The sequence below is a fragment of the Alosa alosa genome, chromosome 24 (genome assembly GCF_017589495.1).
Source record: "Alosa alosa isolate M-15738 ecotype Scorff River chromosome 24, AALO_Geno_1.1, whole genome shotgun sequence".
NCBI lineage: Eukaryota > Metazoa > Chordata > Actinopteri > Clupeiformes > Clupeidae > Alosa > Alosa alosa.
In genome coordinates this window covers 13,752,820-13,776,385 of record NC_063212.1, presented here as the reverse complement: position 1 = coordinate 13,776,385, position 23,566 = coordinate 13,752,820, and the positions used below count along the sequence as shown (strand labels likewise).

Below are 23,566 nucleotides of genomic sequence, written 5' to 3'. Positions count from 1 at the left end.
TTATTTGAAATGTGTAGTTTAATGTTAAAAGAGAAAATTTCCACAAACGTAATTAAATAGGCCTACAATTATTTAGCTATTGATATTGTGTTTGAATGAGTTTAATGTTAAAAGAGAAAATTTCCACACAAACGTAACCACAGGGTAATTATACCGAAAAAAATTTCATTTTTTTTTTAGTTAAGGATGGTTATGCCACTTTCGGGCAACAACAAATTCCAACTGTCTTGAGGGGAAAAGCCATTTAGCCAAATGTTAAAGAGACTGGAGCTAGTCCATCATTACCGCGATGGAGTCGACAAATATAGCTATTGATATTGTGGAATTCCAGACAACAAGTACCAAAACATAATTAGTTCATAGATTCCACATGTAAAATAAATTTTAAACTTGTTCAGAATTTGAGAAATTTTGAATTGTGTGCATGTGTGCGCGGATGCATTCAGAGGGTGTCATAATGATCCTACACTTCCAATTTAATGGGAAAAAATTGGTCATCCTAGGCCCCACGGTTCTCAAGTGTTTTGACTTAGATTAGGTCACAGATACCCGCGACTTTGTTTACGGTCAACATAAATTATTTTATTTTGACTATGTTAGGTCATAAGATACCTCGCGACCATTACCAGAGATATTGTGATGAAAACACCTCATTTTTTTACTTTTTGTGTTTAACTAGGTGAGATATTCACAGAAACTTATACATGAAATGAATTCCAACCTAAAGTGGTTATGGAATGGGCGACATAACACCTTTTGACATGGCCCCTTGAATGAGATCAACATACAAAAAATGGTCCTCCTAAACCTTACGGTTCTCGAGATATTCACAGAAAACTGTGTCTGCTCTACCCTCCTTTCCGGGGTGCAGTCCAGCCGGGGCTACAGATCAAAACGAAAACGATGGTTCAATGCTATCCATATGGGGTTGCATGCCCACCAAGTTTCGTCTACCCCGGTCTTTTCAGTGTCCCGGGAATCATTGACGGAAATTTGGACATGCGAAAAAGAAAAAAAAGAAAAAAAGAAAAAAGAATCTGACTAAACCTATATGACCGCCGCTTCGCTGCGCGGCGATCATAACTATAGTGATAAAACATGAGCTCTCCGTACTGACATCTGTGCCTGAAGCCTCGTTTGCGCAGTAGGTACCGCATCAGTCTCATAATCTGATTTTTGTGAGTTTGATCCTCACATGGGGCATGATGGTTTTTTTATCAACTATAGTGATAACCATGGTTATCATGGTTACCCAAAAAACCCAGTAAAAACAATGGTTACCATATGGTTATAATTATGACCTCCGCGCAGCGAAGCAGCATGGAACCATCGTTTTTCGTTTTCATCTGTAGCCCGCTGGACTGGACCCCCAAAGGGGGCAGACACACTGGGGCAGACACACTGTGAATATCTCGAGAACCGTAGGGTTTAGGAGGACCACCTTTTTTTTGTATGTTGATCTTAAGGGGCCATGTCAACCCATTCCATAACCACTCATTTCATGTATAGCGCCACCTAGTTAAAAATTAAAAAGCAAAAAATTAGATGTTTTAATCACAATATCTCTGGCTGACATGGTCAAAACTGCACGAAATTGAAAGTGTAGGATCATTATGACACCTTCCAAATGCATGCCACGTTTCGTGAACTTTCGATCATGGGGGCCATACAATAAAATAATTTATGTGTACATTTAGTGACCGTACACCAACAGAGTTTTTTGTGAATATCTTGAGAACCGAAGGGCCTAGGATGACCAATTTTTTGCGTATGTTTGCCTCTAGGGGTCATGTTAACCAATTCCGTATGCACACATGTGCATAAACAGATATTCACACACATACATTCACAGTAATCATACGTATGCCACATACACAAACAGTAGATACAGTATATGTACGCATGCATGCACATGCACACACACAGGCACATCCACAAGCACATGCATGCACGCACACACACACAAGCACACACACACACACACATAAACACGTACACGCACAAATGCACACAATTCAACAATTTCTCATAATTATGAACAGGCAAGATGGGGGTGGGGTTGTCGAAAATGTATTTTACATGTGAAATCTATAAACTAATCATGTTTTAGTACTTGTTGTCTAACAGATACCAGTGATAATTGAGTGTGCATAATGCAATTCAGTGAGACAGTTAGAATCATATATGCCTTTCACCTTTTGTTTTTAGCCAGCAGCCAGACCAGCAGATACCCTGACTTTGCTGAATTACTGAAGCTAAGCAGGAACAAAGTAGGAAATGAACACAATTTGCCAAGCTGCGACTTGTTTTTGTGGAAAAATGTGCCGGACTCAAGGGCGCCATATTTTTTTACCTCTCTGGCGGTACATCTAGTTTAGATTGTTTCATAACAAACTAAATCTGCTTTCTTCATAAGTCAAGCATTTGACGGTAGGGTAAAATAAGTGGGAACAGTGCCCTTTGAAGTAGGCAAAGTGTAATTTCTGGTGAAAAAGCCTAGAAAATGGCATATCCCATATGAAGTTAGAACCAGGGCTTTGAACCGATTTTTTTTCTCCAATCGGTTCGTTCCGAACAGAAACGGAATTATAACGTTTCCGGTTATGAGTTCCACCAATAAATTGACGTTCCCGAACCGGTTAGAACAAAAAAATACTGTTCAAATATAGCTATTGATATTGTGTTTGGAATGAGCGTTTTAATTAACGATGGATCGTAATTTACCTCTTATTTAAGATGTGGAGTGGAGACTTTGTAATCCACCGCTCTCTCTCCATTCAGTCAGCGAATGTCTGATGTGATGTCACACAGGAAGTGAACCTCAGCCGCCATGGTAACGCGGTACAGGAAAATAAATTTTTTTTTTTAGTTAATTAGGCAACGAAAAACTTTGAGGAACGAAATAAAACCGGTATTAACCGGTTACCATTATTTTTAAAAAGTGTTCCTGTTCCAGAACATAAAAAAATAATAACGCTTTCGGTTTCGTTTTCTGTTCCTGTAAAATACAAAAGTTCCCGGTTCTCGTTTTCGTTCCTTGAACCGGTTCAAAGCCCTGGTTAGAACATCCACAAATGACCTAGAAATACCAACAGAATGTGATGAAACAATGCCTGTTCTCTTTGTTGTTGATGTGATGTCCACTGAAGTTAGCATGCAAATCACAGAGGTGGAAAGTAACTAAATACATTTACTCATTTCACTGTATTGAGTAGTTTTTGTGCATTTTGTATTTTTAAGTAGTTTTTCAAATTAGTACTTTTTATTTTTACTTGATTACGTTTTGAGTGAAGTATTGTACTCGCTACATCACAAATCCCATGTTACTGAGTAAAAAAAAAAAGGTTAAGACTAACGACAACCTAAAGGAAGGGGGGGAAATTGCTCGAACCACTAGAATGATCAGCATGTATCAAGCTGGCACCAAGTCTTTCTGAAAGAGATGGAGATGGAAGTGGATCACGAGATAGGCTACCTCAGATTACCTGTGTAAACGAGAGAAAGTGTATTTTTTCCTCTTTCAATGGATTGCCTCAGTTCTATTGGCGGAGATATTCAAGCAGTTTAACACCATGGGATTTCGTGTTTTAACGTGTGTGCTCATCTTTCTTGGAAAGAAGTTTATTAGCATCTGTTTCCCCTCATTTTCATCTCTCTTTTCTCGTTTTTGCCTTTGTTTTTGGTAATCCAACTTGGTTTTTCTTTGGAGAAAGACATTGTACCAGCAGCACAACAATTAGCTGTCCACTACTAGCGATGCTCAACTACATAAAAACAAAATGAGATACCTTATCAATCGTTGCAGGCGGACCAAACCATTTTTGCTTTAGCAAGGGAGAGTGAGAGTGACCTTTGGCCTTGTCAAACTCATATTAGGTAGTGGGCGGATTTGTTGAAATGAAACCTCGTTGGGGCAGCCGTGAGCCCACTGGTTAGCACTCTGGACTTGTAACCGAGGGTTGCGGTTCGAGCCCCGACCAGTGGGTCGCGGCTGAAGTGCCCTTTTGAGCAAGGCACCTAACCCCTCACTGCTCCCCCAGCGCTGCCGTTGTAGCAGGCAGCTCACTGCACCGGGATTAGTGTGTGCTTCACCTCACTGTGTGTTCACTGTGTGCTGTTTGTGTTTCACTAATTCATCGATTGGGTTAAATGCAGAGACCAAATTTCCCTCACGGGATCAAAAAAGTATATATACTTACAGTCATGGTCATTATAAATGTTCTGCTGTCATATAGTGCTCTTTCTCTCTTGAAATTCCCTACTTCCATGTTAGTTTTTCTGACTAGTTAGCCAGGCAGCTGCAGCGCTACACTCTGGGGGGCATGAACATGGGGGCTCACGAACATGCCCCCAGAATGTAGCGCGGTAGCTGCCTGGCTACTTTAGCTGCACTAGAGCTGCAAAAGAGCTGGGTAAAAAAAAAAAAAAAGTAACTAAGTAACTTTTTACTTAAAGTACATTTTAAATGAACTACTTTTTACTTTTACTTGAGTACATTTTCAGATGGGTAATTTAACTTGTACTTGAGTAATATTTCATCAAAGTATTGGTACTTTTACTTGAGGACAATATTTTAGTACTTATTCCACCTCTGGCAAATCAACTGCTGGCAGCCTGGCTCTTATGTAAAACCATGTTGTACAGTAACACGTGGCTATTGTAGTAAATGCAACGCAATTGAAGAGTGCTGTGTGGCTGTTTTCAAGACAACTTGAATTCTACTGAATTACACATACAGTACACTTTAAATCTGTCTGTTGTCAAATCAATTTTCTGTATCCCGGTGCTGCATGCTGTCATTTTATTGATAAACAAAAATCTTAAAGCTTGTCCTTCTTGATTCCTCATCCAATCCTACAGCTACTGTACCCTAACGGTAGACCCCCAGAGTCACATGTTCACTGGAGAGAATGTCAGAGAGTGTGAGATAGATTCACTCGGAGGATGGATATATGTGACATGTACTGTAGATCAAACACTACTCTTCTTCAGTACTGTCATGCTTATCTCCACAGCTTTGCCAACACCTATACTGGTCATGGAGCCCCAGAGTCCTGTGTTCATTGGAGAGAACGCCACTCTGAAGTGTGAGATTAATAACCCACATAGATGGAGTTATAGATGGTATAAAGGCAACAGTTCTAACCCAATACCTACATTGATAAGCAACATAACCACCATCAAAGTGGCTACATCTGATGAGGGTCTGTACCGGTGCCAGGGACAGAGGACAGACAGAAACACATCATCACACATGAGTAATGAAGTCAATATTCACATGAAGGGTAAGTACGTCCATTAGTCATGATTAAACTGTCTTCATGTCTTATTCTCACAGCCCTGCCTACACCTAGACTAACAATAGATGCCCCAAGTCCTGTGTTTCCTGGAGAAAAAGTCACTTTTAAGTATGAGGTTAAGTCCTCAAATGGATGGAAATATAAATGGTTTAAAAAATACAGTCTTGGACCCTTCGCTACATCTGACACCAGAACAACCTTTAAACACGTTGTTGAGACCGATGCTGGTACTTACTGGTGTCAGGGAGAGAGGAGAAACAGACCCACATTATCACAGCCCAGTAAAGAAGCGCATCTTCATATGATGCGTAAGTCAATTAAGGTCTGGTCATTCCATGCTGATTTGACCAGAGCCCGGCAAATCATGTCATGGATTTCACAAGCAAAATTTTGCAAAATCTTAAAACAATGCACTTTTTACTTTTTAAAAAAGAATATTTAAAGTTAGTGTCCCTTGCTGAAAGCAGTTATTTTACTGTTTACTGTAGAGGAAAAGATTAGTAGTTTACACAATGATTTGTAAAGGTATGTCCGTGCGTTTTGCTAAATGCCCTTTGGAGACTCCCCAAAATGGTTACCCAAAATGCATACTGACAATAAAAGGCTTCCTGTATGATTACTGACCATGGTAATGCTAGGGTTTAATTGCAGTGAAACGATGATAAAACTATAGTGATAAACCATGAGCTCTCCGTACTGACATCTGCGGCTGAAGCCTCGTTTGTGGAGTAGGTACTGTGTCAGTCTCATAATCTGATTTTTGTGAGTTTGATCCTCACATGGGGCATGATGCCTTTTTTTAATCAACTATAGTGATAACCATGGTTATCATGGTTACCCAAAAAACCCAGTAAAAACAATGGTTACCATATGGTTATTATTATGACCTCCGCGCAGCGAAGCAGCATGGAACCATCGTTTTTCGTTTTCATCTGTAGCCCAGCTGGACTGGACCCCGAAAGGAGGGTAGGGGCGGGCACACAGTTTTCTGTGAATATCTCGAGAACCGTAGGGTTTAGGAGGACCACCTTTTTTTTTTATGTTGATCTTAAGGGGCCATGTCAACCCATTCCATAACCACTCATTTCATGTATAGCGCCACCTAGTTAAAAATTAAAAAGCAAAAAATTAGGTGTTTTAATCACAATATCTCTGGCTGACATGGTCAAAACTGCACGAAATTGAAAGTGTAGGATCATTATGACACCCTCCAAATGCATGGCAAGTTTCGTGAACTTTCGATCATGGGGGCCATACAATAAAATAATTTATGTGTACATTTAGTGACCGTACACCAACAGAGTTTTTTGTGAATATCTTGAGAACCGTAGGGCCTAGGATGACCAATTTTTGGCGTATGTTTGCCTCTAGGGGTCATGTTAACCAATTTCGTATGCACACATGTGCATAAACAGATATTCACACACATACATTCACAGTAATCATATGTATGCCACATACACAAACAGTAGATACAGTATATGTACGCATGCATGCACATGCACACACACAGGCACATCCACAAGCACATGCATGCACGCACACACACACAAACACACACACACACACATAAACACGTACACGCACAAATGCACACAATTCAACAATTTCTCATAATTATGAACAGGCAAGATGGGGGTGGGGTTGTATAAAATGTATTTTACATGTGAAATTTATAAACTAATCATGTTTTAGTACTTGTTGTCTAGCAGATACCAGTGATAATTGAGTGTGCATAATGCAATTCAGTGAGACAGTTAGAATCATATATGCCTTTCACCTTTTGTTGTTAGCCAGCAGCTAGACCAGCAGATACCCTGACTTTGCTGAATTACTGAAGCTAAGCAGGAACAAAGTAGGAAATGAACACAATTTGCCAAGAGTGACTTGTTTTTGTGGAAAAAAATGTGCCGGACTGGGCGGCGGCCATATTTTTTACCACTCTGCGGTACATCTAGTTTAGATTGTTTCATAACAAACTAAATCTGCTTTCTTCATAAGTCAAGCATTTGATGGTAGGGTAAAATAAGTGGGAACAGTGCCCTTTGAAGTAGGCAAAGTGTAATTTCTGGTGAAAAAGCCTAGAAAATGGCATATCCCATATGAAGTTAGAACCAGGGCTTTGAACCGATTTTTTTTCTCCAATCGGTTCGTTCCGAACAGAAACGGAATTATAACGTTTCCGGTTATGAGTTCCACCAATAAATTGACATTCGAACCGGTTAGAACAAAAAATACTGTTCAAATATAGCTATTGATATTGTGTTTGGAATGAGCGTTTTAATTAACGATGGATCGTAATTTACCTCTTATTTAAGATGTGGAGTGGAGACTTTGTAATCCACCGCTCTCTCTCCATTCAGTCAGCGAATGTCTGATGTGATGTCACACAGGAAGTGAACCTCAGCCGTCATGGTAACGTGCACAGGAAAATAATTACTTTTTTTTTTAGTTAATTAGGCAACGAAAACTTTGAGGAACTAAATAAAACCGTATTAACCGGTTACCATTATTTTAAATAAGTGTTCCTGTTCCAGAACATAAAAAATAATAACGTTTCCGGTTTCGTTTCTGTTCCCTGTAAAATACAAAAAGTTCCCGGTTCTCGTTTTCGTTCCTTGAACCGGTTCAAAGCCCTGGTTAGAACATCCACAAATGACCTAGAAATACCAACAGAATGTGATGAAACAATGCCTGTTCTCTTTGTTGTTGATGTGATGTCCACTGAAGTTAGCATGCAAATCACAGAGGTGGAAAGTAACTAAATACATTTACTCATTTCACTGTATTGAGTAGTTTTTTTGTGTATTTTGTATTTTTTAAGTAGTTTTTCAAATTAGTACTTTTATTTTTACTTGATTATGTTTTGAGTGAAGTATTGTGCCGGCTACATCACAAATCCCATGCGTTACTGAGTAAAAAAAAGTTAAGACTAACGACAACCCGAAAGGAAGGGGGAAATTGCACCGAACCACTAGAATGATCAGCATGTATCAAGCTGGCACCAAGTCTTTCTGAAAGAGATGGAGATGGAAGTGGATCACGAGATAGGCTACCTCAGATTACCTGTGTAACCGAGGAAAGTGTATTTTCCGCTCTTTCAATGGATTGCCTCAGTTCTATTGCGGAGATATTCAAGCAGTTTAACACCATGGGATTTCGTGTTTTAACGTGTGTGCTCATCTTTCTTTGGAAAGAAGTTTATTAGCATCTGTTTACCCTCATTTTCATCTCTCTTTTTCTCGTTTTTGCCTTTGTTTTTTGGTAATCCAACTTGGTTTTCTTGGAGAAAGACATTGTACCAGCAGCACAACAATTAGCTGTCCACTACTAGCGATGCTCAACTACGTAAACAAAATGAGATACCTTATCAATCGTTGTGCAGGCGGACCAAACCATTTTGCGCCTTAGCAAGGGAGAGTGAGAGTGACCTTTGGCCTTGTCAAACTCATATTAGGTAGTGGGCCGGATTTGTTGAAATGAAACCTCGTTGGGGCAGCCGTAGCCTACTGGTTAGCACTCTGGACTTGTAACCGGAGGGTTGCCGGTTCGAGCCCGACCAGTGGGCGGGCTGAAGTGCCCCTTGAGCAAGGCACCTAACCCCTCACTGCTCCTCGGCGAAGCCGTTGTAGCAGGCAGCTCACTGCACGGGATTAGTGTGTGCTTCACCTCACTGTGTGTTCACTGTGTGCTGTTTGTGTTTCACTAATTCATCGATTGGATTAAATGCAGAGACCAAATTTCCCTCACGGGATCAAAAAAGTATATATACTTACAGTCATGGTCATTATCAATTTTCTGCTGTCATATAGTGCTCTTTCTCTCTTGAAATGCCCTACTTCCATGTTAGTTTTTTCTGACTAGGTAGCCAGGCAGCTGCAGCTACACTCTGGGGGGCATGAACATGGGGGCTCACGAACATGCCCCCAGAATGTAATCTTGGTAGCTGCCTGGCTACTTTAGCTGCTGGCTGCAGCCACTAGAGCTGGGTAAAAAAAAAAAAAAAAAAAAAAAAGTAACTAAGTAACTTTTTACTTAAAGTACATTTTAAATGAACTACTTTTACTTTTACTTGAGTACATTTTCAGATGGGTAATTTAACTTGTACTTGAGTAATATTTCATCAAAGTATTGGTACTTTTACTTGAGTACAATATTTTAGTACTTACCACCTCTGGCAAATCAACTGCTGGCAGCCTGGCTCTTATGTAAAACCATGTTGTACAGTAACACGTGGCTATTGTAGTAAATGTAACACAATTGAAGAGTGCTGTGTGGCTGTTTTCAAGACAACTTGAATTCTACTGAATTACACATACAGTACAGTTGCTTTAAATCTGTCTGTTGTCAAATCAATTTTCTGTATCCCGGTGCTGCATGCTGTCATTTTATTGATAAACAAAAATCTTAAAGCTTGTCCTTCTTGATTCCTCATCCAATCCTACAGCTACTGTACCCTAACGGTAGACCCCCAGAGTCACATGTTCACTGGAGAGAATGTCAGAGAGTGTGAGATAGATTCACTCGGAGGATGGATATATGTGACATGTACTGTAGATCAAACACTACTCTTCTTCAGTACTGTCATGCCTATCTCCACAGCTTTGCCAACACCTATACTGGTCATGGAGCCCCAGAGTCCTGTGTTCATTGGAGAGAACGTCACTCTGAAGTGTGAGATTAATAACCCACATAGATGGAGTTATAGATGGTATAAAGGCAACAGTTCTAACCCAATACCTACATTGATAAGCAACATAACCACCATCAAAGTGGCTACATCTGATGAGGGTCTGTACCGGTGCCAGGGACAGAGGACAGACAGAAACACATCATCACACATGAGTAATGAAGTCAATATTCACATGAAGGGTAAGTACGTCCATTAGTCATGATTAAACTGTCTTCATGTCTTATTCTCACAGCCCTGCCTACACCTAGACTAACAATAGATGCCCCAAGTCCTGTGTTTCCTGGAGAAAAAGTCACTTTTAAGTGTGAGGTTAAGTCCTCAAATGGATGGAAATATAAATGGTTTAAAAAATACAGTCTTGGACCCTTCGCTACATCTGACACCAGAACAACCTTTAAACACGTTGAGACCGATGCTGGTACTTACTGGTGTCAGGGAGAGAGGAGAAACAGACCCACATTATCACAGCCCAGTAAAGAAGCGCATCTTCATATGATGCGTAAGTCAATTAAGGTCTGGTCATTCCATGCTGAATTGACCAGAGCCCGGCAAGTCATGTCATGGATTTCACAAGCAAAATTTTGCAAAATCTTAAAACAATGCACTTTTTACTTTTTAAAAAAGAATATTTAAAGTTAGTGTCCCTTGCTGAAAGCAGTTATTTTACTGTTTACTGTAGAGGAAGAGATTAGTAGTTTACACAATGATTTGTAAAGGTATGTCTGGCGTTTTTGCTAAATGCCCTTTGAGACTCCCCAAATGGTTACCCAAAATGCATACTGACAATAAAAGGCTTCCTGTATGATTACTGACCATGGTAATGCTAGGGTTTAATTGCAGTGAAACGATGATAAAACTATAGTGATAAACCATGAGCTCTCCGTACTGACATCTGCGGCTGAAGCCTCGTTTGTGGAGTAGGTACTGCGTCAGTCTCATAATCGGATTTTTGTGAGTTTGATCCTCACATGGGGCATGATGCCTTTTTTTAATCAACTATAGTGATAACCATGGTTATCATGGTTACCCAAAAAACCCAGTAAAAACAATGGTTACCATATGGTTATTATTATGACCTCCGCGCAGCGAAGCAGCATGGAACCATCGTTTTTCGTTTTCATCTGTAGCCCGCTGGACTGGACCCCCCGAAAGGAGGGTAGGGCAGACACAGTTTTCTGTGAATATCTTGAGAACCGTAGGGTTTAGGAGGACCACCTTTTTTTTGTATGTTGATCTTAAGGGGCCATGTCAACCCATTCCATAACCACTCATTTCATGTATAGCGCCACCTAGTTAAAAATTAAAAAGCAAAAAATGAGGTGTTTTAATCACAATATCTCTGGCTGACATGGTCAAAACTGCACGAAATTGAAAGTGTAGGATCATTATGACACCCTCCAAATGCATGGCAAGTTTCGTGAACTTTCGATCATGGAGGCCATACAATAAAATAATTTATGTGTACATTTAGTGACCGACACCAACAGAGTTTTTTTGTGAAAATCTTGAGAACCAGAGGGCCTAGGATGACCATTTTTGGCGATGTTTGCCTCTAGGGGTCATGTTAACTTAATTTCGTATGCACACATGTGCATAAACAGATATTCACACACATACATTCACAGTAATCATATGTATGCCACATACACAAACAGTAGATACAGTATATGTACGCATGCATGCACATGCACACACACAGGCACATCCACAAGCACATGCATGCACGCACACACACACAAAACACACACACACACATAAACACGTACACGCACAAATGCACACAATTCAACAATTTCTCATAATTATGAACAGGCAAGATGGGGGTGGGGTTGTATAAAATGTATTTTACATGTGAAATTTATAAACTAATCATGTTTTAGTACTTGTTGTCTAGCAGATACCAGTGATAATTGAGTGTGCATAATGCAATACAGTTAGAATCATATATGCCTTTCACCTTTTGTTTTTAGCCAGCAGCCAGACCAGCAGATACCCTGACTTTGCTGAATTACTGAAGCTAAGCAGGAACAAAGTAGGAAATGAACACAATTTGCCAAGCATGACTTGTTTTTGTGGGAAAAAAATGTGCCGGACTGGGCGGCGGCCATATTTTGTATCGCTCTGCGGTACATCTAGTTTAGATTGTTTCATAACAAACTAAATCTGCTTTCTACATAAGTCAAGCATTTGATGGTAGGGTAAAATAAGTGGGAACAGTGCCCTTTGAAGTAGGCAAAGTGTAATTTCTGGTGAAAAAGCCTAGAAAATGGCATATCCCATATGAAGTTAGAACCAGGGCTTTGAACCGATTTTTTTTTCCAATCGGTTCGTTCCGAACAGAAACGGAATTATAACATTTCCGGTTATGAGTTCCACCAATAAACTGATGTTCCCGAACCGGTTAAAACAAAAAAATACTGTTCCCGGAACGGTTAATTTCGTTCCTGTCAGCTGTTTAATGCTATAGAATTATGTCACATCTTTCTCATCCTGCTTAAACCAAATGTAATAATATTACAACCATTATTAAATAATAATAATTATATTATTAATAATAATAATAATTAAATAGGCCTACAATTATTTGAAATGTGTAGTTTATTGTTAAAAGAGAAAATTTCCACACAAACGTAACCACATTATTAAGACACGTGGTTATGCCACTCGGGCAACAACAAATTCCAACTGTCGGGGGGAAAAGCCATTTAGCCAAATGTTCGCTAGTCCATCATTAACGTGGAGTCGACAAATATAGCTATTGATATTGTGTTTGGAATGAGCGTTTTAATTAACGATGGATCGTAATTTACCTCTTATTTAAGATGTGGAGTGGAGACTTTGTAATCCACCGCTCTCTCTCCATTCAGTCAGCGAATGTCTGATGTGATGTCACACAGGAAGTGAACCTCAGCCGTCAGGGTAACGTGCGCAGGAAAATAATTACTTTTTTTTTAGTTAATTAGGCAACGAAAACTTTGAGGAACGAAATAAAACCGGTATTAACCGGTTACCATTATTTTTAAATAAGTGTTCCTGTTCCAGAACATAAAAATAATAACGTTTCGGTTAGATGCCTCTCTGTTCCTGTAAAATACAAAAAGTTCGATTTTTCGTTTTGGCTCCTTGAACCGGTTCAAAGCCCTGGTTAGAACATCCACAAATGACCTAGAAATACCAACAGAATGTGATGAAACAATGCCTGTTCTCTGTGTTGTTGATGTGATGTCCACTGAAGTTAGCATGCAAATCAACTGGTGGCGGCCTGGCTCTTATGTAAAACCATGTTGTACAGTAACACGTGGCTATTGTAGTAAATGCAACGCAATTGAAGAGTGCTGTGTGGCTGTTTTCAAGACAACATGAATTCTACTGAATTACACATACAGTACAGTTGCTTTAAATCTGTCTGTTGTCAAATAAATTTTCTGTATCCCGGTGCTGCATGCTGTCATTTTATTGATAAACAAAAATCTTAAAGCTTGTCCTTCTTGATTCCTCATCAAATCCTACAGCTACCCTAACGGTAGACCCCCAGAGTCACATGTTCACTGGAGAGAATGTCAGAGAGTGTGAGAGAGATTCACTCGGAGGCTGGATATATGTGACATGTACTGTAGATCAAACACTACTCTTCTTCAGTACTGTCATGCTTATCTCCACAGCTCTGCCAAAACCTATACTGGTCATGGAGCCCCAGAGTCCTGTGTTCATTGGAGAGAACGTCACTCTGAAGTGTAAGTTTAAGAACCCACGTAAATTGAGTTATAAATGGTATAAAGGCAACAGTTCTGACCTAATCCCTACATTGATAAGCAACATAACCACCATCAAAGTGGCTACATCTGATGAGGGTCTGTACCGGTGCCAGGGACAGAGGACAGACAGAAACACATCATCACACATGAGTAATGAAGTCAATATTCACGTGAAGGGTGAGTACGTCCATTATTCGTGATTAAACTGTCTTCATGTCTTAAACTCCACATCCATGACATGCACATCAAATGCCTCTTTTTATAACCAACATGCTTATTCCCACAGCCCTGCCTACACCTAAAATAACAATAGATGCCCCAAGTCCTGTGTTTCCTGGAGAAAAAGTCACTTTTAAGTGTGAGGTTAAGTCCTCAAATGAATGGAAATATAAATGGTTTAAAAATCACAACCTTGAACCCGTCGCTACATCTAACACCAGCACAACCTTTAAACACGTTGTTGAGACCGATGCTGGTACTTACTGGTGTCAGGGAGAGAGGAGAGACAGGCCCACATCATCACGAGCCAGTAAAGAAGCTCATCTTCATATGATGCGTAAGTCAATTAAGGCCTGGTCATTCCATGCTGATTTGACCAGAGCCTGGCAAGTCATGTCATGGATTTCACAATATTTAAAGTTAGTGTCCCTTGTTGAAAGCAGAGCAGCCCATATATTTAACCTCATAAATGGCTCAAATCATATTCAAGTCTCATAGATATTCAATGAAGAACAGCAAAAGCAATTCTTCTATGTGTCCATGTTTGTTTCCACAGCTCTACCTAAAGCTAACCTAACAACAGAGCCACAGAGTCCCTTGTCCAATGGGGGGATAGTCACTCTGAAGTGTGTGATAGAGTCTCACAATAACTGGACATATAAGTGGTACAAGGACAACGAGGAGAATGTTGTGATTGAGGGGAACAACTTCACCATCACCAGAGCTACTGACTCTGATGAGGGCACATACTGGTGTCGGGGAGTGAGAGGAGAGAGACCCACATCATCACAGCTCAGTAACTCAGTTCATGTTGCTAAGAAGGGTGAGTAAATTGTGCAATTCATGTTGTTCCAAAATATGGACAATTGCTGAGTTTTTTAAAGGAGAATTCCGGTGTGATATTGACCTAAAGTGTATTGAAACATAATACCGAGTGTGAACGTATGTCTCATAGCCCATCTCGGCTTGTCCCCTGCACTCCAAAAATCTGGGCTAGTTAGCCCGATGCTACCAACAGCTTTTTTCAATAGTGGTGCTCGGCATCCGGGCTAGCCATGCAAATAAATCACTGTTTTACACCCATTTACGAGGCTCAATGTATCTCCACACTTCATTGGTAGACTTCCGGGCCCTGACCTTTAAAACAAGACATTGAGAACTTTGAAAAAGCACTGGTAGTTTACTTACAAGGCGATTTATACAGACAGTATCTTCCGAAGTTTAACGTTTGCAGCCATCTTGAATTTAGTCACGATAAGTCGAAACAACGAGTAAGAATGAACAGGTATGATAAGGGATCAGATTCCAAAAATAATTCAGTGGAAATATGGATTCCAGTTTCTGCTACTGGAAGAAACTGGAATCCATGCATTTCCACTGAATTATGTTTGGAATCTGATCCCTTATCATAGTTCTCAATGTCTCGTTTTAAAGGTCAGGGCCCTCGGAAGTCTACCAATGAAGTGTGGAGATACATTGAGCCCTCGTAGAAATGGGTGTAAAACAGTGATTTATTTGCATGGCTAGGCCCGATGCCGAAGCACCACTACTGAAAAGTTGTTGGTAGCATCGGCTAACTAGCCAGATTTTGGAGTGCAGGGGACAAGTCGAGATGGGCTATGAGACATACGTTCACACTCGGTATCATGTTTCAATACACTTTAGGTCAATATCACACCGGAATTCTCCTTTAAAGCTAGACACTAACTTAATATATTTTCTACATTTCATGATGATTCAATATTTCATTCCAAATAACTTTTAATCCGTATATGTGATGTATGTAAAATCCCTCAAATCTGATTATGTAACTTGCCCTTACATAAGGTCTTGATCGATTTGTTTTCAGATTCTGGGTCCAGTCTATTTATAATGTGTGTGGCTTTGGCTGGAGGTGTGGCCGGTGGAGTGGTTCTCACTATCATCTTTTCAAAGGTTCTACCATGTTGCCGCCTAAGACAGACAGGTAAATAGGTCCATTTGTCATAGTTATCTTTTTACCAGCAACTTGTTTCATTTGTTGCATTGTTTCCCTATAGAGATTATAGGTACAGACTATGATTCAGAGATTGAGAAGTCCTTCAGAATTGAGCTCAACAACCAATCAGCCCTCCTTTTCATGCTGGTGAAGCAGTGGGATTATTTGGCTGAAGTTGTTCATGGCTCTATGTGCCACTGTGTTTGCTTCCCATTTAAAGTGTAGGATTGGTCAGCTGCTAGAGGCAGACTGAAACAGCTAAAACACATCTTTCAGAACTCAGATATGTTCTCCTTTTCCTTCTGTCATTTATTGTGTGTTGTGTTGTCTTGGTCTCTGCAGGTGCTGTGTCCAACACGTCCAGTGCAGGGCCGTAAGTAACCCAAACAATTCTATCAACATAGTCCATTACTCATTAATGTGGCCAAAAGCCACCTTGTTTGCACAAGAAAGTATTGTCTGTCTTTGAATACAGTTTCCCATAGATATAGGTTTTCATGCTGTGCTGAATGTCTTTAGATATGAACTAATTTGGTGACTTCAGATATTATTTGGTTAGATTGCTATCTCCCTCTACTGTAGTGGTTTGGCAGACAGAAATACCACTGAGTCCCTGGATAAGTCTCATGAAGGTGAGAATGTCTTTGTTTGAGTGACATTTTGGGCTCTATTTTAACAATTTAAACGCACGGCCCATATATGGGATGGTTTAAAGACAGATGGATTAAAGATGGCTGTACTGTAGGTAATGCCTGCACATAGCACTGGTTAATGAATTGATATACCGGTATAATAGCATAACAGGGACAACTTGGCATTAGTTTTCACTCTTGCTATATTGCTGATTATATTGCTGATTATAACAGGTGTCAGTCTGCGGTACTTAAAAATGGCAACTGCAATATAGCATTTTCTTTCCCTTAAGTAGACGTGAGGCAATTACAAGTCATTAACACCTACAATTTAAAGAAGCCCTATGCAGGTCTGGTTATTCCTTCGCTTTTTCTGTGGTTTCGTCTGATTTGGGCTGCCATTTTTCGACATAGCTCCCCCTGCAGCTTCGGTAGCAAGTGACTGCTACGCTAAACCCCCACTAGTTAGCGAGCTAGCCATCAATAAACCAAGCTAAACACATAGGGCTCACAATAAAACGGTTGAGCAAACACATTGTTCAAGAGACTATCAAACCCAGGGTTGCCAACTCTCACGCATCTGGCTTGAGCTTTCAGCATCAATCTCATGCTCTCACGCACACACAAGAAATTGACCTCTCCAAAATAAGTCCCGCCTCCGTAACTTCCGTATCCATCCAACTTCCGGTCGCCGTGTCTATGGGAAATAACATGGCGTTTGCCAAATATCATACGGTAAAACATCTGTAGGTAGTGAAGTAGAAAAGCTGGTGGGCAGATTGGCCTACACACTTCTGCCATCTAGTTTCCACTGGATTTTTTTGATTAATCGGTGCCGTTTAAGTAGTATACTATAGACTATCACTTAAAATCAAAAAAAAATCCAGTGGAAACCAGATAGCAGAAGTGTGTAGGTCAATCTGCCCAGCAGCTTTTTTTCTACTTTGTCACCTACAGAGTTTGACAGGAATACGATCTTTCAAAAGCGCCATGTTATTTCCCATAGACATTTGACCGAAGGTTGGATGGATCGGAAGTTAGGTCTGGACTTATTCTGGAGAGGTCTATCACGCCAAATCCATTCTTTTTTTTTGCAATCCGTTAATTTTTTGTTGATGACTAGACTAGACCACTAGCCTAGAAATCTAGACGCGCCCAATTACATTTGCTGCCAGGGCTAGTCTAGCAACTCTCCATTGGCTTGTGAGCTCCAGAAATCGAAACTTAATCAGGCCAATGAAATCGTGTATAGAGTCGTTAGGTGGGCTTAACATAATGATTGATGGCATGAATTGATGATGAGTTGCAACGGTTTGGCTTGAATTCCCTGCTACTTGAAAACAAATAAGATGGATGTGGCTGCTGGCGAACAGTGTGACACGAGTTAAGCTTTTATTAAGTTGGCAAACGTTTTAACTAGCCAACTAGCTCGTAATTGGTGGGAAACGATGGGACTCAAGCTGCCGCTGTCCTATTGTGTGCAGAGGGAATTTGAAAGACAACTGATTATCCCGCCCCTCGGACTGAGCACTGCGAATGATGAGTGCCCAGACCCTACATTTTAATGTGGGTCTGGCTCGTCAGGCTACTAGACCATAGCATTGTTTCTAAATGACAGGATACGAGTTTAAGGCATACATATGTCTAGACCAACAGCAGGTAGGTCTAATATCCGCCTACAACAGTGTTTCTCAAACTTTTTTTCTGGGTACCCACTTTTTAAAAATGACAGACTATCGCGACCCAACTCGTGACTGTGGTAGTAACAGATCTAGAACAGATCTAGATCAGTGGTTCTCAAACTTTTTCTTTCATTCCCCACTTTGATCAAAGGGGGGATTCTCGAGCCCCACCTGTCCTTATCGCTCTAAGAAAGTGGTAGGTCAAGCTTAAAATGGTCAAATTTATTGAAATAATGACAAGTTCTAAATATATCCTATTCACCAGATTTAAAATCAGCTGGTGCTGCAGATATAATAATAAATAAATACATAACACACATATTTCCAGCAACATATTAGGAAGCATAGGCCATTTTACAGCATTGTACAATATATTCAATGAAATACCAACATGCTGCATTAAATGGATCCATAATCCAGTCATACTGAGCACTGCTGGTTGGGAAATATTTTTGAAATAAACTTTGCAGGGATGTGATGTAGGCCTACTCTGTTTAATACATGGGATCACAAGAGTGCCTCCCAATCAGACGTTTCAGCGATTTCGCTCAGAAATCTCAAAGCCATAATAGGCCTACTGTCGCGATCGAGGCGCCTGTCCCATACTCAAGTTTTTTTGGTTAATGCCGTAATCGTATTTGCTAGGTGAGGTAGGTACTTGTCTTTGCCTTGTAACTGGACATTTAACTCAACTGTATCGCTAAGATATATCAAATATATCGCTAAGATAGGCCAGCTTCGTCAAGAAATGTTCATTAGTGAACGTGCTTGCAGATTCAAACATGCGCTCTTCCTGAGACCTTGCCTCGCTGTGAAACAGTACAGCCGTTTGGTCGGCTACCATCTCTTCGCAAAGTGCGGAGAATAGACGCGCTTTTAAGGACGGGTTTTGATGAAATTCACCACTCTCACAACAACGTTCAAAATCTCATGTATGTCGGCACTAACTAAGCTGCCTTGACACGGCTTCCCCTGTGAATAACACAGTCGCCCATTGCGCATCGGGTGCTACCTGGGCCCAGGCTACAGATAAAAAAATAAATAAAAAAAACTCCTGTTTTTCACGTCAGTTCGCGCCCCACCTGCCATGTCTCAGCGACCCACAGTTTGAGAAACGCAGGCCTACAACGTTCTCAGTGCAGTTTTCTCTGATTGTTGATTCGCTGACTAGGCTATTTTAATCCGGCCCGCGACACCTTCACTGAACGCGCTGCTATTTAGACATGAGGCAGACCGACACAAAGTGTGGCCGCCCATTCTTCTCTAGGAACTACTCGCAAAGTAGCCTCACAGACATCACATGAAATAACTTTTTCTCATATTTTATAAGGTGCTATAGCCTCTATTTGCTGCGATAAATGGTTCGCGAGAAAATTAACTTTCAAGAAATAGGCCTAATCATATTAGGCTACTATAGCTCTGCGCTCATTTCAATTCATATAGGTGGAATATCTCACAAACTTTTCGTTCCACACATGACAAACCGTAAACCAGAATAAACAGCAGACCTTACCGAACACGAAGGTGTAATGAAATCCCCTGTACAATAAGACGTTCCAGAGTTATCCGGTTTTGAAATGGTAGCAAATTTCTATATGGTCTCCAATTTTCTTAAAACTGAGCTGTGCTTAAATACCTACATATGTGTAAATATTAAAATCAGAGGATATACAGCTCATGGCTAGGAGTTTGTCGATGTAGCCATAATTATTTGTTTTCACAAAATGCTAAGCATGCATGTATTTAAGTGTCTTAAAAAAGTGTGCTTATATTGGTCAATGCATAATTTCATAACAGGCCAAATAGAAAATAAATGTTAAATGTTAAATATAGCCTAGATATAATATTAATCAGATGATGTAGGATAGTATAGAGTTAGATAAAGTTGGATGGCCCCAGAACTCACACCAGTGGATTGGGTCTTAAAGGAGCCACAACACTTTTATGACACTATACATGTAGCTTTTCTGTTGACCTTTAGTCAGGTGGGCAGGGGTGCCCTTTTCATGTCTGTGCCCAGGGGCCCAGTGGTTCATAATCCTTCCATGCCACAGGGTTAAAACACTGGTCTTGTTTTCAAGTGCAATCAATAATTTAATTGTACATTTTGAAGAAACTTTTCCATTCTATTAGTTTAAAAAAAAAAAAACATAAATCAGGGATTATACTGTATAGCAAAAAAGTCAGAGGACAGACATTTTTAAAATTAGGTTTAGGGAAAAATGTAACGCACACGCACTATGACTTCACAAAATTTCACTCCAGCCAAACACCCACAGTTAGCAACCCTGCAAATCACATTACAAAAACGAAGTTCGCCCAAGGGTAGGCTACTTACAATTTCAACAGCAACAAAGCCAAGTCGGAGGCCGTTTTGCAGTCTTCTTAGAAACTACAATCTGACTACATTTTCGAAGTATTTCCGCACGAAGTTACATCCGGATGTGTTCCGGGACCATGACCAGAAAGTTGCATATTCGCTTTTTTCATGAGAGAAGCACTAGGGGAGACGAAGCACCCACCAAAACGACCCAAAAAGTGTTGTAGAACCATCAGAACGACTCTTAACCTGCATAATTAAGGTTATTTTTGCTAAAATTGTTGCATAGGGCCTCTTTAACTCTGTGTGTTCACTGCTAATCCGCCTGTTTGCAACTCTGCCGGCCATTCAGGAAAGTTAATGTTACAATGACCACTAGCTCACCCGGCTAGGGAAAACAACCAGAATTATGATTTTAATTAAATAATGACAACTTGTTACTATTTCAACTCATAGTAAGTTGTTTTTTTAAGATAAATGCATGGCTGCAACGGATTCCATTAAACAAATGTAAAGATTCTAAATTATTAAAAGTGGAAATTTCCAAGGGGAGTGTACTTGCATCTGCACTCAAACTCATAGCAAAGTGAAACTAATTTCACTGTGGTCTCATAGGCAACGACAAAGTTTTTGTTGGTCAGTGGCGTTAAGATTTTTAATGGGTTTATGATAGTGATTATTGAATCATGTGCCTCATCACACCTATATTTTTTTAATTTACACACCCGTGGGCACAAAGTGCAAATGAACCCGAGCGGATGGCGGAAGATTCATTACTGACTTGGGTGTAAGATAGGAACAAGACTTGCATCGCGCTTGTCGCCACTTTACGCTGGGTGTAAGATAGGGCTCATTCTGTGTCAAATCAGATAAGGTTATTGCAGCACCGTCTCAGGTTTTGTTCAACTCCTATGAAATATAAAATATTTCTGTTAAAATCCTATGTCTTCATGTCAGGATTATTTCCTTCTGTTTAGACTATATTTTATTAATGTTGCACCAATATTTGAGCTCTCCACATATAATGGGCTTAAAGAAATCAAGGATGAAATAAAGGGAGGTTGTGTTTTTCGGTCATTTTAACAGAGGTGGAAAAAGTACGAAAATATTGTACTCAAGTAAAAGTACCAATACCTTGATGAAATATTACTCAAGTACAAGTTAAAATACCGATCTGAAAATGTACCCAAGTAAAAGTAAAAAGTAGTTCATTTAAAATCTACTTTAAGTAAAAGTTACTTAGTTACTTTTTTTTTTTTTTTTGGGGGGGGGGGGGGGGTACCAGAACAACCAGTTTTACCAAAGACTTTCTAATGAGGAGATACAGCACTCAAAAAAATCCTCCATAGTAATGCATGGGGTTAGTTTGTAACGCCAATATGGCAGTTGTCTACACATCATATGTCTACACATATCACAACCCTTCCGCGGCAAAACGTCAACATGTGAATACATTGAGCCAATCATGTGGTGTGTTGTAAAATACATTGAGCCAATCATGTGGTGTGCTGTGAAGACATCGTGCCAATCGTCTGTTGTGATCTCGCTGCTGGAGCAAGATTGGTGTCGCGGAAGCCCACGCACACGCATTTCTGCTGAAATAGATGCACGATAAGTGCCCAAAAAGTGTTGCAATATGGCCGCCGAGTGGAGGTACTTGCCTGAAAAGGACGTTGAGAAATGGAGATCTATGTGAAAAATCACCGGAGTTCTCCTTTAAGTTTGAGCAGTAGTTGATTTTCAAAGTTAGTTGCACTCATCCTTGGGTCGCTTTGCAGTGAACAGTAATCCAGCACAACTGAAAAGCCCCTCACAGGCAGCTGAGGCAGGCTGGCCAATATTGAGTTGCAGAGAGTTTTTTTTATATTTCGAAAAGAGCAGAAGGTTCAGCAGATTAAAGGGCATCGTACTGGGGGGGAAAGTGGGAAGTATAGGGCCCCAATGGAGGAGAGGGCCCGTGAAAAGTGGAATACAGGGGGCACAACATTTTTACTAGGCATTAGTAATAACTCAGGTAATCCACACATAAAAAATCCAAACAACTCCATAAGTAGAGTCATGTAATGAAGTGGAATAACACAGGGGAAAAGTATTGAACACGCTAAGAAAAAGCACTAAGGCAAGGAAAGGGAAGGAATGAGGTGGAATCTGTATAGAGAGTAGTTACCCTTTGTATCTGTGCAAATTAATATAAGCTTGGTTAGTAGCCTACATATTGATAGGCTATAAAAAGATTTTTCATTACCAAGGTGTCACACAAGAAACATTTCATGATGGATAAAAGCAAAAAGCTCTCCCAAAACCTTTGCAACCTTATTGTTGCAAAACATATCAATGAAACTGGTTACAGATGCATTTCAAAACATCAGAATCTTCCAGTAAGCAGCTTGGGAGCCATTATCTGCAAGTGGAAGAAACATCACTGCATCATCAACCAGCCATGCACAGGATCTCCTTGTAATATTTCTGACCAGGGAGTCAGAAGGATAGTCAATTCCAAGAGCCAAGGACCACTCGGAGAAAGCTCCAGAAAGACTTGAAGGCAGCCAATTCAATTAAATAGTTCTGGAAGTAACTAAAGATCAGGATTCACAAGATGGACCTCTGGAATCTGTTTAGAACAATAGGCCAATACGTTTTGTCATACAGGAAATGTCTTGAAGCTGTCTTTACAAACAAAGGCTTTTCCACAAAGTATTGAAGAAATTTCAGTAGGCACGTTCAATACTTTTTTCCTGTGTCATTCCACTTTAATACACAAAACTCTTATGTCTGGATTTTTTATATGTGTGTTAATATAATGTGTGGTGAACATTTCGAATAGACTCACTGGAAGTTTAGGCTAATTACTGGAAAAAAAAAAGCGTTCAATACTTATTTCCACCATATATTTATTTTACCTGAATATTTTAACTTCCAAATTAAATGTCAAAATGAATGTCAGACTAAATTTAAAGTTTGACTGACTGGATTTTGTATACAAATCA

The 23,566-nt window shown here is 40.0% G+C and overlaps 1 protein-coding gene across 1 annotated transcript; it reads left to right on the top strand.

Moving 5' to 3' along the window:
- Positions 1-4,999: 4,999 nt before the first annotated feature.
- Positions 5,000-16,322, top strand: si:cabz01036022.1 (carcinoembryonic antigen-related cell adhesion molecule 5). Its single transcript, XM_048235748.1, has 8 exons — positions 5,000-5,285; positions 5,339-5,408; positions 9,748-10,172; positions 13,656-13,925; positions 14,035-14,304; positions 14,524-14,790; positions 15,817-15,933; positions 16,288-16,322. The coding sequence occupies exons 1-8, from the start codon at positions 5,000-5,002 to the stop codon at positions 16,320-16,322; spliced, it is 1,740 nt and encodes a 579-aa protein (XP_048091705.1).
- Positions 16,323-23,566: the final 7,244 nt, after the last annotated feature.